We start from the raw sequence: 19063 nt of genomic DNA on the forward strand, positions 1-19063 counted from the left end.
GATAACATTGTGTGCTTTTTTTCATTTTTTCAAGTTAACATGTTTTGTTTCTTTCGGTGAACTTGTATACTTTATTATTTAGAGACCAGGTAAAGCGCCCACCGGGTGCAGAGTTTTCTCGCTTAAGTTTTTGTCCCGTTAGAAAATATCGCGGTCACATACCTTTAGTTCAAAGGCTTCGTCACATGTTTTTAAACAGGAATATTAAAAATAAAGTCCTAAAGACCCCTCTGAAACAGCGACATGTTACCATAGTACATTTTGAGTTGTAAGATGCATGAATCCCTTAAACATCTTGTACATGCAGCTTTACATTACCTGATGAGTAAACAATTAATAACAAAAAGACACCAGTTTTATTCAAAAACAAATATTCTTCTTTAACAGCCATATTAACTACACTTTACACCATTTATCCTAATATTCCACCTGGACCTCCAGCTGGGTATCTGAATGGATAAAAAAAACCAAGCAGAACATTCATATATCTACAAAACTAACGTGTCTATTCCGGGTCAGGAAAATGGCAGTTCTTATGCTATATTTCGTTTCTGTGTGTGTGTTGCATTGTCGTTTGTTTCTTTGTTGCACCTCAGTGTTTCTGTCATTTCGTTGTTTTCTTCTTATAATTGACGTGTTGCCCTTAGTTTTAGTTTGTAACCCGGATTTGTTTTCCCTCAATCGATTTATGACTTACTAACAGCGGTATACTACTGTTGCCTTTATTTGACACACTATTTCTTTCATGATAGCAAAGATTCAAGATCTATAGTTCCCGTCATGAATCATCGTATTTAACAATTATAAAATTAAGGCGAAATATATCAGAGTGACATTGAACTATAAGTCGAAAGACATGCAGACAAACAGTAATACTCAGAACACAACATAAAAAATAAATATTTAGCAACGTGGACCCCACCAAACACTGGGGATGGTGTCAGGGATCGGATCCGGAAAGGTAAGCAGATCCAGTTCCACATGTGGAACCAGTCGAGTTGCTCATGTTAGTACAAACCCGGTAACACGTATTATTCGGTATTTGACATCGTCAAAGGGAGACGAAATTATTCTTCCGACATTAGAAACATATCCGCTATCATTTGAGAGACAGACATTCCATAACGGTCAACCAAATAATGATGGCGTCCGTAAAATTAACAAAGGTATGATTGCAACTTCATCAATTTGAAGTCTCTGTTTAATAGTTAACTTGTAAACATCATCACTATATCAAGGAAATACAAGCCCTCGTATATCGTATCAACTTTGAGATATATACTCCATATGCAGGCGGTGCTAGAATGTTGTTACATATAAGTATAAAGTTCACAATTGTGAATCTGAAATCGTCTCTATTGTAAACAATTTTGTTTTCAACCGACCCTCATTTTAAGATGTAAGTCAAGATATGAGGCAGATCTATCTGTATCTGTTTCATAGGATAGTCTTACCCAAAATTGCAAAATGGGTATGAATGTTTGTTTGCAGGGATACCCGAGGTAAGTTTTTATACAGAGTAACAATAATATTTATGTTATTCTCGAAGAAGGCACACGTTTTTATCAGGTTTAATTTGCTCAATGATTCAACCTTTAAAAAAATTATAATATGGCCACAATTATTTAGTAAAAAGAGAATATATCTGATCAGTTTTTGTTAGTTTCGTAGTTTCGGGTGATAAATGTAATAAGCAATATTTTACATACTCCATTTCGCAGATGAAATGTGATGTATCTATACAGTTGTCGTCATTCCATTGACCCACGTGGGTTGACCATTGGACTATCTCCAAACAGTTTTCATCTCTTCGTGGATTAGGTTCAGGAACACCTGGTACCCAGTTAGTATAGGTCAGTGGTTTTCCACTCTCTGCCCAGACCCATTGACCCTCAATTATTTCATCTGTTCCGTCTATCCAGTAATCATCTACAAAGTATTTATTTTAGTAAATATTATCATTAAACGAAGACGAGTGCACATCTAGAATAACACTAGCAGTGTGAGATAAGTGCCCATAACCTTCTGAGATATGTATAATATACATCTGTCAACATCAATATCGGTCACATGAGGCATTTCTATGAGTATTTTTCTTAGAAGGATTACATTCTTTACTATTAGAAGATTACATTGTTGAGACAACAAAAACCCAATGCACAAGTTTATCCTTTCTGGAGTAATATCGACTATGCGATTTATAGTATTAAGATTAGTTTGAAATAGTATTTGCTTTTCGACCTTTTCCTTTACTTTGTTCGTCAATACATAGTCATGTTCATTCTACCAATCAGCAAATAGTAAGTCCTTTTGTTGTTTTTGATCTTGTGTTTTGTCATTTAATTACAAAATATTCCTGCTAACCTATATTTTTCGTATACACATCTGATAATGGTATTGAATTGTTTTATTCTACTTTTTATATATGATGTTATATTTGTTTTTGTTTTGAAAATCTTAGTTGTTGTCAATCTACGATTGTTTCTTCTACTGATGGATTTGTATTTGGCAAATAATTTAAACTAAAACTTGTTCATTTGATGCATTATTGAAAATAATTTATCCAGTATTTACAATCAATGCTCCGGTATCCTCGTTTGGTTAATCCATTCTTTAATCGAATGATATCTGTCAAAAAGTCATTTTCTGCACTTGACTCAACTGATGCCAGTCGCGAATTCAATGCACGACAAAAAATCTAAAACATAAATTTAAACACTTGAATAACTAGGCAAAAATGATTATAGAGCTTAGAAAATACATGAAGTTAAAAAAAAAGTCAAGCCACGACAGCATTGTTCAAACAGAAACTAGTTGTTGAAACTAGTTGTTCCCATACGAAACATATAGAAGTCAAATAACCTTTCTGAGCTCGCTTACATACCTTTCCTCCACACTGTCACTCGGGTAGTAAGGTCGTCATATCGAGGAGCGTTTAGTGAAGTGATTTTGTCATAGTTTGGATAAGTTTGACATGACGGTGTTAAGTGTTTTTAATGACAACCAATGCAAAAATGTAAACATTCGGATATTTTGTAAAAGGAACTTCTGATCAATAATTTAAGCCGGTAAGTACCTTTGTATAAAGTAAATATGTTAGAACATCATAAGTTGTATCATATAGTTAATAATTTAACACAGAACAAAGCTTGCGTATTTCAAAACTTAAAAGTTGCTAATTGGTTTAACGTGCATGAAAAAAGTTATCATCTTCTGTCTGTTACATCACATATTTCTTCATGATATAATACTGCCGTCAATTATTCTGAAAAACACCTACTTTTGCACTCAATTCAAAATTACTGAAATATCTGTGTCATGGTTTGGTTCATTCGTGTGATGGTTTAGTTCATGTTCGACATGGTTCAGTAATGTAATTCTTTTCGTGTATAATGAAGAGTTACTATCAAAATTAACAACAATTGTTTCATTTAAAACACAAAAGGACATAGAACGCACATACAATGTAGTAATATGTTATAAATAGATGCAATATGATTGCCACGCGACAACGATCCACCTAAGTTCAAATAACGTAGATGTCAGCAACTATATGTCATCAAGAGGCCTTCAACATTCAACAATGATCAAAAACATACTTCTTAGCAAGTTATAACCATGGCAGACATGTAAGATTTACCAAATCGGTTTTAAACAATAAAATCAAGTTGATTTAGTGGGACCTAGTTTCAAACCAATAACATTTAAAAAAAACATGATTCAAAGATAGCTTCCTTTTCAATTTCAGGATGGAATTCTGCTGCAATATTGTGAGCTGTACAATTGAGACATATTTTCAATTCTAGGACACACCATACTAAATCATTACAAAAAAAGTAAACTATTTGAAAGAATTATTTGATACTATACACTATGCATTTATACAATATTACTGCGAATCCTGTTTGTTCATTTTCACTGTTATATGCGAGTATGTCTATTGTAGAATAAAGAATGATGGGAAAAACTGCGTTTGTTTACTTTTTGAAAGTACGAAATAATTGATTTAAATGTATGTTTTAACACAATTAAATAAGGAATATAATTTGTAATTAAAGCAGCTGAATCCATAATATGCTATTCATTTTAATATAGTTGCGATGAATTATCACAGAGAGTGCAATCATTTCTGGTGTGGAATTTTTTGCAGGTGCGATGAATTTTCATTATTATTTTATATGATAATTCGAAATGCAACAACTGAAAATAGTCTTAAAAATGACTTTAATACTGATGATATTTAAAAAGCAAGCTGATCGTAGATGATCACTTGAATATACACGGTTATAACCAACTTATGGTTGATTTCGAACATTGTGTACTGTTCATCGATATTTTTTCTGTACTTAATTTTATGGTTTGTTTTTGCCATAGTTCTGTGCCGATCGTAAGTTACACATCGAGAACATAGTTATGAGAAATTCAAACATATATTAAGGTGACTCGATTGTTGCTCGAACCTTCTTTACCGTATAAGATGTATATAAAATGGGATTACAAAAATTAATTATGCAGCCATTCAGACGTCAAATATAAAGCAATTGTTTGTGCGAGACGAAAACGTTACCACTCATCAATCGTGAAATGAAGATCTTTATGTGCATCCATTAGAGCTATTTTCATAATGCTTGTAGTTAAACGGTTCGGATGGCATGTTTGCTTTTTTAGTATAAATGTGTGCTCTATCTCAATTACAATGCCTAGGCAAACATGATTACAAAAACAAAATCCAAAGCCCACCATCAGAAAATCAAATGGTTGCTACTTTAGCTGTGAAAGATATATGTATACAGTGATGGCGTGTCATTAAAATCCTTCTGTGAAAATGCATCGCATATACAACAGTAATGAATCGCTCTACAGTGAAAATGAAATTTTGATATCATTATTCAACAGTTAACATGAATCGCATCACAAAAACAACAACCCGACCATAGAGCAGACAACAACAGAAGGTCACCAAACGGTCTTCAATGCAGCGAGAAATTCCAGCACCCGGAGGCGTCCTTCAGCTGGCCCCTAAACAAATATATATATATAACAAATCTGACAGTAAACTTTTAAGGAAAGATATAATTGAAAATATAGATATTTTTGGACTTTGCGAAACTCACTTAAAGGACAATAGGGAAATCAATTTACCGGGATACACATGATTTGGTCAAAATAGACAAAAGTTATCAAGCCGAGCTGTGCGAGGGTCAGGAGGGGTAGGAATTTTGCTAAAAAATGAACTTTTAACTGAATTTGATGCTTCAATTTTGGATTGCTCCTTCGAGGGCATTCTGTGGCTTAGACTTACTGCAAAAGTGACCAGAGTTATTATATAAACATTTGCATTGCATATCTCACCCCAGAGGCTCCAGCAGGGGGAACATAGAACAAGAATTTTATGATATGCTTCTTTCACAGGTATATTTTCTCTATGATTAGAATCCGATGGTTATTATGGGTGATCTGAACGGAAGGATAGGAGATAAACAGGACTTTAACCCTCTGATAGATGTAGGAGGCATTCCAAAACGATGTGTCATCGATAACAATGTCAACAGGTATGGTGACTACTTACTAGAATTTTTATCTGATTCAAAAACATGTGTTTTGAACGGACGATTTAATCGAAGCAAAGATACCTATACAAGTGTCTCACCACGTGGCAGATCAGTTGTTGACTACATTATTGTGCCACATTCTCAGTATGAACAAATGTATTTTGAAACAATGCTAGTATCTGACTGCTTAGAAAAGTACAAATTACATATGAGTTCTGCAACACAACCAGACCACTCAGTATTGCAATGTAAACTTAGTGTTTCAAGATATAGAAACGACTCCATGCGCGGAAAAAAGGCAAAATCAAATTGTAAAACTAGTAATAACACACTGCCAAATCGTAAATACATACCAAATACAATGCCTATAGACATGTTTGCAAATGAAAGATCAGCAAAAGCAATTGTTAAGAGTTATTGAAACACTTGAGCATGTACAAAACTGCCATATGATATGATAATTTTATAGACTTGGTTACTGATGAAATGAATGAAAAACTAAATTATAGAGTAAGAACAACAAAATCAAGCAGAAAAAATGGCAGGCGTAATAGGAAACACTGGAAGAATGATGAACTAACAAAACTTTGGCAAAATGTAAAGAAAAATGAACTTTTATATTTACAGTGTAAAGACAATGCTAGAGAAAAGAACTTTTATAGACAGCAATTTAAAGAAAGCAGGACAAAATTTGATAAAATTGTAAGACAAGCTGAACGACAATACAAGGCAAGTCAAAGAAACTATGTTACGGGGTATATATCTCCCAATTGATACGATATTCCCGTGCTTGCATTTCCTATCATGATTTTCTTGATAGAGGGTTACTGCTCACAAGGAAGCTATTAAACCAAGAGTTCCAAATGGTGAAGTTGAAATCATCCCTTCGTAAATTTTACGGACGCCATCACGAGTTGGTTGACCGTTATGGAATAACCGTTTCACAAATATCGGATATGTTCCTTACGTCGTAACTACAATCTCCTTCCCTTTCATGAATGTGACCTATCGAATTAGACTATTTACCGGATTTGTAATCACATAAGCAACACGACGGGTGCCACATGTGGAGCAGGATCTGCTTACCCTTCCGGAGCACCTGAGATCACCCCTAGTTTTTGGTGGGGTTCGTGTTGTTTATTCTTTAGTTTTCTATGTTGTGTCATGTGTACTATTGTTTTTCTGTTTGTCTTTTTCATTTTTAGCCATGGCGTTGTCAGTTTGTTTTAGATTTATGAGTTTGACTGTCCCTTTGGAATCTTTCGTCTCTCTTTTACACAACCCAAAATAAGTGATCCCAAGAAATTTTGAAACGAAATAAACAAACTTGGACCAACTGCAGAAAAATAAGACATAGATTGTGTAAAATTAGACAATGGATTCATATCAAATGACTTTTCCAATTTATTTAAAGACAATACACAGTCAAATCAAGTCAGTGATACCTTCCTTGAAAATACACGCAAGCTTATAAAAGAATGGGGAAATCAACAAGAAAATATACATACGCCTACTGACAATGAGTTGCCACATAATACTGTTGACGAACAATCTAATTGCACTTTATACATTATACACCCAATACTTAAGAAAGGGAAAGACTACCGAGTCCCTTCTAAGTTATCGTTCTATTAGTCTAATGTCTACAGTGGCAAAGGTATTTAACAGCATAATATCTACAAGAATATCAGAGTATTTAGATGATAACGAAGTTCTCTGTGAAGAGCAGAATGGGTTTAGAAAGTTACGCTCGTGCATAGAACACATTTATTGACTCTACACAGTTTTATGGAAAAGAAAATCCAAAAATTTGCCTACATTTTTATGCTTTGTTGATTTTGCTAAGGCATTTGATTATGTTAACCATGACCTACTTTTTTCAAAACTTCTGAGTATCGGTGTTACAGGGAAAATCTACAAAGTTGTAAAATCGATGTACAAAAGCCTTAAAAGTTGTGTGAAAATAAATGAACAAGCTACTGATTGGTTCTCTGTTGAACGTGGTGTGAGACAAGGTGATGGCCTAGCGTCTGTCTTGTTTGCTGTTTTTATATATGACCTTGCACATGATATCAAAAGCTTAAATCTTGGGATTCAAATTAATAATAATGAACAGTTAAGCTTATTAATGTATGCTGATGATATTATCTTTCTTGCAGAATCTGCAAATGACCTACAAAAAATGTTGGACACTTTGAACAACTGGACAAAACTGTGGCGTCTGGATGAGAATCATGACAAAACTAAGATAATGCACTGTAGAAAACATTCAACAAACACAACTGACAGAATCTTTAAACTTTGGGAACAAACCTCAGTCTTTGAGCGATTCAGGCAACTTTGAAGAGGGCATTAAAGTACTCCATGAGGCAGGAAGTAGAGCACTAGGTGCAATAATTGCAAAGCATTTTAGTATGAAAGGTCTCAGCTTTCCAGTTTTTGAAAAACTTTATTTCAATACTGTAGTTCCAGTAACAGACTATGCATCAGAAGTGTGGGGATACAAAAATATAGTCCTTACTGACAAACTACAACATAGAGCAATACGAACATTGTTGGAAGTCGGGAAAAGGGCACCGTTACCTTATCTTACAGGGGAAACATGTTGGCTGGATGTGCAACTAAGGCGTCAAATAAACATCATACGATTATGGTTGAGAATTGTAGAATGCCAGATGACCGATTGCCGAAAAAGATATTTTTATGGGACGAACAAAATAGTAACAGGAATAGCTGGTCATTTGAAGTGAAGTCAATTTTGAAAAATGTAATCTACCACAATACTTTCAAGAAAAAAGTACACTTGGACTAGGAGTGAAAGCTTTTTTAGGCATTGTTAAGGAAAGACTAACATACATAGGGTCCGAGAAATGAAAACCAATGTGAACGGGATGCCTAAACTAAGAACATATATTAAAATTAAAGAAAATTACTGTCAAGAACCAATTCTTAACACAACTATGTCATCAAAGCAACAATCTGTCATTTCAAAGATTAGAAGTGATACATTTCCTATGGAATTAGAAATAGGTCGCTATCGACAAAAACCTATATAAAAAAAACTCTGCAAAATATGCAATAATCGAGGACGAGATGCATTTTCTGATTCAGTGTCCTGCCTATTCCGCAGAGAAACAAACATTGTTATCCACAGTAGAAGGCAAGCTAAACATACACACACAGGAACTTGACAATGAAGAACTGTTGAAATTACTGTTAATAACACCAGACACAATTTACGATGTGGCCAACTTTCTAATGGAAGCTTTGGACAAAAGATACAGATTAACATAATTAGAATAGTACTATGAAGTGTCTTGCTAACGTTCACTGCTATAAAATTAACAATTATAGAAGCATTGTGTGAAATTATACCTATGAATATATGAGTTTTTTTTATATAATTTTAGCTGTTTGCTATATCATTCTACCTTCAATGCATATTTAACTGCCTAATGTTTTAAAGCAATCTGAAGGTTACTTTATTTACATCAAAGTCTCAATTGTTTTTCTACCTCTACCTAAGATAATTATTCTACACGACCATAACAATTATATCAAAAGTTTAAAGCTGATCAATATATAAATATTTACTTTCAATGACAGCTCATTTTTATTAGTCAATTTGTTTTATCAGTCAGTAATATGAATTTCCTCACATGTATCTGTACAATTCTATTCACACCAGAAAGTTTGAAAATCTATACTAGGACCCGCTAAGAAATTTTGAGAAAAGTGTACATGAACGCTTTATTTTTATGTGGTATTGAAAATGTAATACAAATTTTAATATAAATGTAAAAGTAAGAGAGGTTACATTTCATCATTTATAGTGCATACAATTTGTATATAATATAATATGTAATGTGAATCAGTTTTCTGTTGAAACAAACTTGAATTATTACTATGTTTCAAGTTACTCAAGATAAATCACTTTGATGAATATACATGTATGATCACTGGTGCAGGCACACATGAGACAATGCTATACACAATATTACAAACTCAATTTAACACAATAGAACTACTCTTTACCATGAAAAAGCTATAAAAAAAGCAAAGAGAAGCAAATGTCAAATTTTCAATTTTGATAAAGGGAGATAACCCGAAGTAACACCAAGATGAAAAGCCAAACTATACATGTATACATACTTGATAATATCTGCATTGTACAAAGAAAGGTCTAGTCTGTTCATGGTTACACATGCTTGTTATATACTTATTGTAATAAATAGTGTCATATTTTTTTATTTTCTTTTTTTTTTTACTTGTATGCATTTAGATGTACCTGTTTACATTTTCAAATATTAGCCATAGTGTGTACATGCTATTTTTCTATCACAGCAAATGGGATAAATTATTATTATATAGATCAACTGTCAGAATTTTGTCAGATCTAGGTGATAATTTCTTTTTCTTATCTTTTATAATTACAAATTCTAGTTTTCATAATATGATGTGGATACATACAAAGAGAGCCAACTCTTATCTTCCTAAATTTCCATGTTCAACCCTTACATTATCAAACAAAAGTCATTAAGTTACTTTCATTCTTATTTTTTCATTTAGTTATTAAACACAACTGACATATTGAAACTGCATTGTATCAAATAAGAATTAAGCCTCAGATATAAAATTGATTAATAGATTTGAAATTTATTCATATAATTATTCATACATAAATGACAGTGCATCATAAGCCTCTAAAGGATGGTTGGTATAATTATACATGTTTATTGAATGTTTATGTTTTAAACTGCAATATATTGTATTTCATGTATATGTACCAAGTTGTACTTTAATAATAAAAATATCTATTTATCTATCTATACTAGTACAATGATAATGAACGCCATACTAAACTCCAAATTGTACACAAGAACCTAAAATTAAAAATAATACAAGACTAACAAAGGCCAGATGCTTCTGACTTGAGACAGGCGCAAAATTGCGGCGGGGTTAAACATGTTGATGAGATCTCAACCCTCCGCCTGTACCTCTAGCCAATGTAGAAAAGTAAACACATAAGAATACGCACATTAAAATTCAGTTCAAAAGAAGTCCGAGTCTGATGTCAGAAGATGTAACAAAAAAAAAATGACAATAATACATAAATAACATCAGACTACTATCAGTTAACTGACATGTCAGCTCAAGACCTCAATTAAACTGATTGGCAGATTTTGTCTTCATCATATGAATATCAGGCACAATCCCTCCCGTTAGGGATTTAGTACCATACCATCATAAAAGATATGAGAAGAACATAACCCGTGTCATGCAAACAACTGTTTTCAAAAACATAAATGTGTTTAGTTCCGATGCAAAGACCCTATTAGTGAATCAATATTAAAGCCAAAATATGCAATATTTAATGGCTTGACAACAGTATCGTAACTATATCCCTTCTTAATAAGTCTGTTTAAAGGTTTTGTAAGCTTTTGAGGTGAATACTGACATTTTTGTGCTTTGTAAAGAATATTACAATAAAACATTGGATGTGAAATACCTGAACTTATAAGATGTCCGCATGTTGAGTTATATTTACGAATTATTGCCTTATACCGATGAGAAAATTTAGTACATGTTTTGACTAGTTTGTGATATCAAAACCCTGGTGTAATAATTTTTCAGTAATACATACATTTCTCTCGCTAAAATCAAATATGTTGTTAAATACACGAGCGAATCGTACAAGTTGAGATATATAAACACCATAAGATGATGACAAGGGAACATCACCATCTAAAAATGGATAATAGTGGTTATTGTTAGGATTAGCTTTATTTAAAGTAAGTTAAACAGGATACATTTCTTTAATAAACATACTGAAGTCGTCAGTATTGAGAACCAATATGTCATCCAAATATCTAAAAGTAGTGTTCAATTTTTGTATCAAAGGTTGTTTCGATGGGTCCTTGCTAAAATAAAAAAGAAGATGTGGTATGATTGCCAATGAGACAACTATCCACAAAAGACAAAAATGAAACAGACATTAACAATTATAGGTCACCGTACGGCCTTCAACAATGAGCAAAGCCCATACCGCATAGTGAGCTATAAAAGGCCCCGATAAGACAATGTAAAACAATTCAAACGAGAAAACTAATGGCCTTATTTATGTAAAAAAATGAACGAAAAACAAATATGTAACACATAAACAAACGACAACCACTGAATTACAGGCTCCTGACATGGGACAGGCACATAAATAAATAATGTGGCGGGGTTAAACATGTTAGCGGGATCTCCCCCATACCTGGAACAGTGGTATACCAGTACAACATAAGAACGAACTATAAAAATCAGTTGAAAAAGGCTTAACTCATCAGAAGGACAAAAAAACAAGTTTAGTCATAATTGCAATTCATAGCAATACAAAAACATGTCCGCAATAAGTGGTGCACAGTTAGTTCCCATTGGAATTTCAATAATTTGACGATATACGGAATCTCCAAAGCGAACACAAATGTTATCAAGTAAAAATTCAAGCGCATATATAGTATCAAAGCATGTCCAATTGACATAGTTCTTTTGTTTATTGCTACCAAAAAATGACCTGAACGAGTTTGAACACATGTACTCGCATTCTAACTTTTTAAATGCCCAGTTAATTAGGGATGTGATTTTTTTCTTAATAAGAATATGAGGCAAAGTGGTATATAAGGTAGATAAAATCACCAATATATGCATGCCATTTATCAAGTACTTCCAACGAGCTTTTGACACTCCAAAAGTAATTAATTCCACTATTTTCGAAGGCCTTATTTGAACAATTTATTATCAGGTTTTTGATTGTACCAAGTGTACTAGTAAGTAGAATAGACAATTTAGTAGTGGAACAATGGCTTGAAGATGAAAGTAATCTATACTTGTAAGTTTTTTTTGTGTAGCTTTTGAAGCCGGTACATAGTTGGGACTTTCATTTTTTTTTCGATTTTTTGTCAGCTTTTTCCCGTTTTACCCATTTCAAACAGTAGGGACAGAGTGAGTCGTGGACGATATTACGACACTCAGTCCAATTAATAATTGACGGGGGACGATATTTAGGTCCTTTACTGAGGAATGATTTTAACTCTCGGTCGCGAACAATGTTAAGGTCTCCTGTTATTACATGGGAAATTTGGCCATAAGTGTAATCGGAATTACTGCAATTACATGATATAGGTGCATTTTCAATGATATTTAGATCTTTACACAATTGGTTATAATTAAACACATATTTCCGGGTAGATTTCTTGTAAATATAACAAATAAGAGGGAGTTTAGTATTAGTCAAAATATATCCAGGAATTTGGTCTTTAACAGATTGATCGTTAAAAATACCGGCAATATTTACAAAATCAAAACATTAATTGACATACTTTATTTTAACAAAATGTTTTTTTATGATCTTTAGGGCGATAAATTTGGGAAACAGTTTAGAATAACAATATGCCATTATAATTTGAACGATTTCATACCTAGGACTGTAATACGAAATTGTGTTGCAATCCTCTAAATTTTATTTTATTTATTTATAGGTAAAGAACAGAGCTTGGTTAACAGATAATGTCTGCCGTTGTTTTTTGAAATAGAAATTAGGTCCGAAATATTTGTATGGTTGGTCCGAAATTTTCTTTGATTGAGATTTTTTCTACGTCCATGTGAACGATTTTTACAAACAGTTGTAAAACCTATATCCAAAATGTTAACAGAATCGGTTCTTGATATATTATCAATTCCCATGATATTATCATCAAGACCGAGAGGGTAGACTGTCTGTATTTTTTTAATCCAATTCAATTCAATTATTTTCCGTGATCGTATCCAACTTTGAATGAGATTCATCAGGCTGCTTATTTACTACTTCTAAAGGATAAACTGTTAAATATTTAATAGGATGATTGTGCTTCTTAAGATGTTGATAAATAATACTTTTGAATTTATTCGATCTTTTAAAATGATACAGGTGTTCTTGCGTGCGTTTAGATAAATATTGTCCAGTTTCACATACGTACTGAATACCACATCCCGGTTTGTTTCATGTAAGTAAATAAATAATACAGTTTGTTTTTCAAGAAATATCAGTTTCAAAATTTAAAAAAAATGTGCGACCATTAAATGTGGACCTTACCGTATTGTTGGTGTAAAGACGGGGACATGTTTTTGCATGACACTTATCGATAGAAGGGTAACCACGATTTTTATTGTTAAAAATGTTAGCGATGGTAGTATTTATAGATTTTGAAGATTGAGACGTGTAGATACCCTTTGCACGTTTATAACCGATGCATATGCTTGCATCTGTCCGAAGTCAGGAACCTGATGTTCAGTGGTTGTCGGATATTTTTGGTATTGATTAGACCGTTGGTTCATCCTGTTTGAATGATTTTACACTAGTCATTGTTGGGGCGCTTTAACGATTGCTGTTCGGAGCAAGCCAATGCATCGTGTTGAAGGCCGTACTTTGACCTATAATGGTTTCTTTTAACAAACTGTAACTTTGACTAAGAGTTGTCTTGTTTGATATTTAATATAGTTTTAATTTACTCGACATTTATATCAATAAAACTAAGAGTCGAATCGGTAGGATAAGTTTGTTGTAATGGTTGATAAGTTAACCCGGATCGAATCTTAATTTTCGGGCTCGGTTTACCACATTGTCGTAATATTCAGCACTGGCGAATCTAGAAATGTTCATAAGTGGGGCCCACTGACTGCCTAAGGGGGACCCGCTCCAGTGACGCCTCAGTGATTCTCTATATAAGCAACCAAATTTTTTCCCAAAAAAGGGGTCCCGGGCCCCCTGGCCCCCCTAAATCCGCCTCTGTTTAGGATATGCTATTCCGTTTAAAATCAGTTGTTTTTAAGAACTTAATAAAAGTCCAAAGTACTGTAAGATGGTACCAAAGGAACATCAGGACACATAAGGCATTCAGTGTGATAAAAACATACTGCCTTATGACTTCCCTCGTGTGCTAATCTATCCTAACACCTTCACCAAAGGGCAGTATGTTTATATTTTACCATATCAATACATGTCTGAAATGTAGATCGATTACTATTGTCAAAATGTTTTATTTTTGGACCTGAAACTACCTAAATTGACCTGAATTGACACTAGAACAGAATTAGACATTTAAGATAAGTAGACAGGGAAAAGGAAGTCATGTCTGACCTATTTTCCATGTTTGATAATAGTATATGCTGTCGAAATTCACAGAAGGTGTACGTTGGTAATCAGTGGTTTACATGTTGTAGTGTACTATTATCATGTATGTAGTTCTCTGTCCTGAGTATTCTTCTGTTTTTTTGTTCTGTAATCCTATTATATAATATTGTCATTAAAGCGACATTTTTAGCATTGTCCTATAAGCGGGAGATTTGGCTAACCACAAAACCAGGTTCAACACACCATTTTTTTTTTATTAAAATGTCCTCTATCAAATCAGGAATGCGACATTTGATTACAAATAGTCCGCTTCTGTAAATATTCAATTTGGTCTGTTCAGTGTTTCTGTTGCTTACCTCTTATAGCTGATGTGTTTCCCCCGGTTCGGTTAGTGACCCGGATTATTTGATTTATGACTATTGAACACCGGTATAATACTGTTGCATTATGCTTTTTGTTAAACGCATTCATTATCAATGACAAAGCTTACAGGTAAGCTCTATATTTTAATCAACTTTGTTAAAAAAAAATTTAACTGACAATTATTGAAAATCAAAATTAATCAAATTGTCTGTTCGCAGACAAGCTATTTGTACTGATAAACATAATATCATTCAAAGCGACGTATAATTGGCAGTAAAATTAATTTACTCACAGAGTTGGTGATTATTAACATTATTAACACACACTTAAATAAGACGGAGAGAGACAAGTAACGACAAATGGCCGGTTAGCGCAGAGTGTTTCTCAAACAATTTCCAAATAACAGCTGCAAGATTAGGCAGTTACATAATTTCTATATATGATTTATTGTATGCATACGTAAATTGTTTCCTAAATATTGCATTCAATAACTCGTCTATTAAAGAAACTGTTTGAAGACATTTATGGTTTGGTTTAACAAACAATTAACGAATTGTCTGAGGTTTATTTTCGCAATAGGTCATAGTTTGTACTTTTGGTTTTTAGATTTTGTTTTCTCATGATGTATTAAAACCTATATCATGAATATAATATGGTTATCAACAATTGTATTTGGTTCCAATGTATAGCTTTTCGGACAAAATTTATTGCATGTCTTTATATCTTCAAAGAAAGATAACGCTTCAAAACAATTAAAACAGTAACAAATGAATAATGAATAAACCTGTGGCAATATTGTTTACAGTGTACCAGATTAATCAAAATCGAACCAGAAAATTATTAAATCAATGTAGTATATATGTTTAACTATTTAGACAATAAGGTTTGTGACGAATAGTACACTGTATATATGTTTCAATGTTTTTAGCATCATAACAGAAGAATAAATGCTGATATTAAGTCAGGAATATGACATTTGTTATCCATTTGTTTGAGGTGTTTGAGCTTTTGATTTCGCCATTTGATTATGGCCTTTCCTTTTAGAGTTTTTCTCGGAGTTTGGTATTTTTGTGATTTTAATTTTTGATGTCATCCGGGTGATTTCTTCAAAACTTAATCGATAGGGATGTACCTGTCTGTGGGTCTGTCATCAACTACTTTTCATATAATTTTGATTTAAAGAATGTTTTCGTTTCAAAATGTTGCGTTGGTGAAGATGTAACCTTTACTCATAATGGTTGGGTTTAGTGTGGTGTTCTGGAAACGGAACTCAGCTAAGATATTTCTTATGGAATGTTGACTTGCGTCGAGACTTTCGACTGTGGCAGCCTAACATGTCTGATCATATAACAAGTGATTGGAATTTTATTGACCTTATCATATATTTCTGATGGTTTTTTTTACTTCAGGGACAGTAAAACTCATAGAAAAAGACAAACATACAAATAATAGAACACAAGACTACACATAAAAAACTAAAGACTAAGCAACACGAATCCCATCAAAAACTGAGGGTTGATCGCAGGTGCCCTAGAAGGGAAAACAGATCCTAAACACCTGGAAAATGATACCTATACCACCGGTCCCGTCATATCCCATTTTATATACGAAGTACCCCATCCCCAAAACACGAGTTTACACTACATACCATCAATAGTTTAACCAGTGCGAAATGATGATTAGGTTGTATTTAGTACGGTACACTGTAATGCCAAAAGATCACGTTATAATGTTTATGATCATTGTATGACTGTGTTAAGAAAACATTATGTCTTTGTTTTCCTTCAATAAAATCACGTGACTACGAAGATAATGTCGTACTTACTGCAGAATTGGCCCAGTTTTTGTGAGTATCACTTATAAAGTAACACGAGTTTCCAAAATGCAGCCATCCTCTCTGACATTCAGACTGTACGAAGGTTATATCTGTTTAAATTAATTATATTTATAGTTACCAAAATGTCTCATAAAAATACAATGTATATAATCGATTTCAAAAAAGAAAAAAATCAAGAATGTGTCTTTTGTACACGGACTCCCCATTCACACTATCATTTTCTATGTTCAGTAGACCATGTAAATGGAGGTAAAACTCTAATAAAGATCATATCATCGGGAACATGTGTAGTAATTTTCAAGTTGATTGGACTCCCAACTTCATCAAAAACTACCTCGACCAAAAACTTTAACCTGAAGCAGGACAGACGGACGAACGAAAGGACGGACGAACGGACGTAAAGACAAGAAAACATAATGCCCATAAATGCCCATAAGTTGGGTAGAGCTGATTCCAGAACATTTGGAAGTGAAAATTATGAAACAATCTGGTTACGTCTTTTGTTTTTTTTTTGGTAGGGGGAGGGGTTCAAAGAGAAATATTCTCATAAAAATAGAAAAAATGAGAGAGTATAATGTGGTGCTTAATTATAAAGAGTAGAAAAAACGGGCAAACAAATAGGAATTAGTGAAACAAGGTCAAGAAGAAATAGAATACAGGAATGAACTTTCCCCAACCATGTTCTTTTGCAGGATAGTATAACCATAGGTCCTGACAGAATATCCTACAGAACAAATTATAGATGTCACCCGATAAGTTTTCACGAAGGAATAGCATCCGTAATCTTAGTTCAATTACATACTTCAATTTTTGAAAAGTGTTCTTGTCAACTATTGCAGAAGGTCAATTCAGGACACAGTCAACATGGAAACATAGAAAAACTAGAATGTGTCCAAAGTACACGGATGCCCCATCCTTACTATCATTTTCTATGTTCAGTGAACAGGTAAAAACTCTAATTTAGCATTAAAATTTAAAAGATCATATCATCCGGAACATGTGTACTAAGTATCAAGTTGATCGGACTTCAACTTCTTAACAAAAACTACCTCGACCAAACCCTGACCCAAAACTTTAACCTGAAACAGGACAGATGGACAGCAATCGATGCGTTCGACATGCGTTTTCCCTAATAACAGAAACTGTGAAGAACTGCAAGCCCAAAATGGACATTCAAAACAGATAACTATTGAAACAACTATCAAATAAAAATAAAAGGACCAAAAATTTAACATTTATACATTTGAAAATAAAACAAATATGAAGAGATTTACATGATTTAGTAAATAAGCAACATGCGAGTCAAATTCTGAAGGCAAAAATGCCAAACCAGGAACAGACAACGTATGTAACTTACGTAATGAAATCGCTAATAATATGCTTCCCTTCATGACTTCTTGCATAACACACAAATAATGAACAGGATTTTACTGCTCCAGATATGTATACTCTAATCAATAAGATACACATTACAAATCTTATCAATGAATCGACTTGATTCCATTAAACTTAAACAGTCTTTAGTATACTTTATAGTGTTTTGAGGTCTTGTTCGTCATATCGTCATATCGTTGGTGTTTTTAAAAGTTTTTGCCACGAAGTGGAAAGTTTTTTCTTTAACTTTTGTTTACAAGGTAGTGTAATTATGAATGAATTAAATTGACCAATCGGTCACCGATGCCCTAAACGCCCGTGAAATATGTGTTTGAATAAATACCACGAAGACATTGCTGTAAACTGTTTGTACTTAATCAAAAGCTTGTTGAACATTATTTGCAAAACTTCAGCAGAACTCAAGTACACCCATGTATTTGTACTGACTAATGATGGGCCTCGTCAGGTAAGAGGAACCTAGTGAATAAAATAAGAAAAAAAGAGTTAATAAAATGTTTCTCAAAAGTACAATGCATGAAACTCGTTTTTGAAAACAAACAGGTAGGGATGACACCAAAAGATTGGGAAGTCAAAAATAAGAAAAGGGAATAATAGGGTGCTACAAGATAAAGATTAGACAATGATGTACCAGAAAAAAATAAAGATACCAAAAATGGCATATAATACATGATTCCAATGGCCCCATCTAGATTTTGTTGGAGGATATTAATACCAAAGTCCCTAAACAGAAAACATTCTCTTCTAGAAAAATGCCTCTTCAAA

At 33.2% G+C, this 19063-nt stretch overlaps 1 protein-coding gene across 1 annotated transcript; it reads right to left on the reverse strand.

Annotated features, from left to right (window-relative positions):
• Positions 1-337: 337 nt before the first annotated feature.
• Positions 338-18357, reverse strand: LOC143049150 (perlucin-like). The gene is made up of 5 exons (XM_076222897.1): positions 18264-18357; positions 16895-16995; positions 2575-2698; positions 1710-1929; positions 338-449 (listed from the first exon to the last, which is right to left on the reverse strand). Exons 1-5 carry the CDS (start codon positions 18307-18309, stop codon positions 413-415), a joined length of 528 nt encoding a protein of 175 aa, XP_076079012.1. The 5' UTR covers positions 18310-18357; the 3' UTR covers positions 338-412.
• Between the last annotated feature and the right edge of the window lie 706 nt (positions 18358-19063).

This window comes from Mytilus galloprovincialis, chromosome 10 (assembly GCF_965363235.1).
Source record: "Mytilus galloprovincialis chromosome 10, xbMytGall1.hap1.1, whole genome shotgun sequence".
Taxonomy (NCBI): domain Eukaryota; kingdom Metazoa; phylum Mollusca; class Bivalvia; order Mytilida; family Mytilidae; genus Mytilus; species Mytilus galloprovincialis.

Bases quoted from the DNA above. Each gene is read 5' to 3' on its own strand.
- LOC143049150 (XM_076222897.1), bottom strand. From the start codon at position 18,309: ATGCAAGAAGTCATGAAGGGAAGCATATTATTAGCGATTTCATTAC. The intron at 1,930-2,574 runs GTAAATACTGGA...AATACTTTGTAG, and splicing joins AGGATACCGGAGCATTGATT to ATGATTACTGGATAGACGGA. The intron at 450-1,709 runs GTATGTAAAATA...TTATCCATTCAG, and splicing joins CATTTCATCTGCGAAATGGA to ATACCCAGCTGGAGGTCCAG.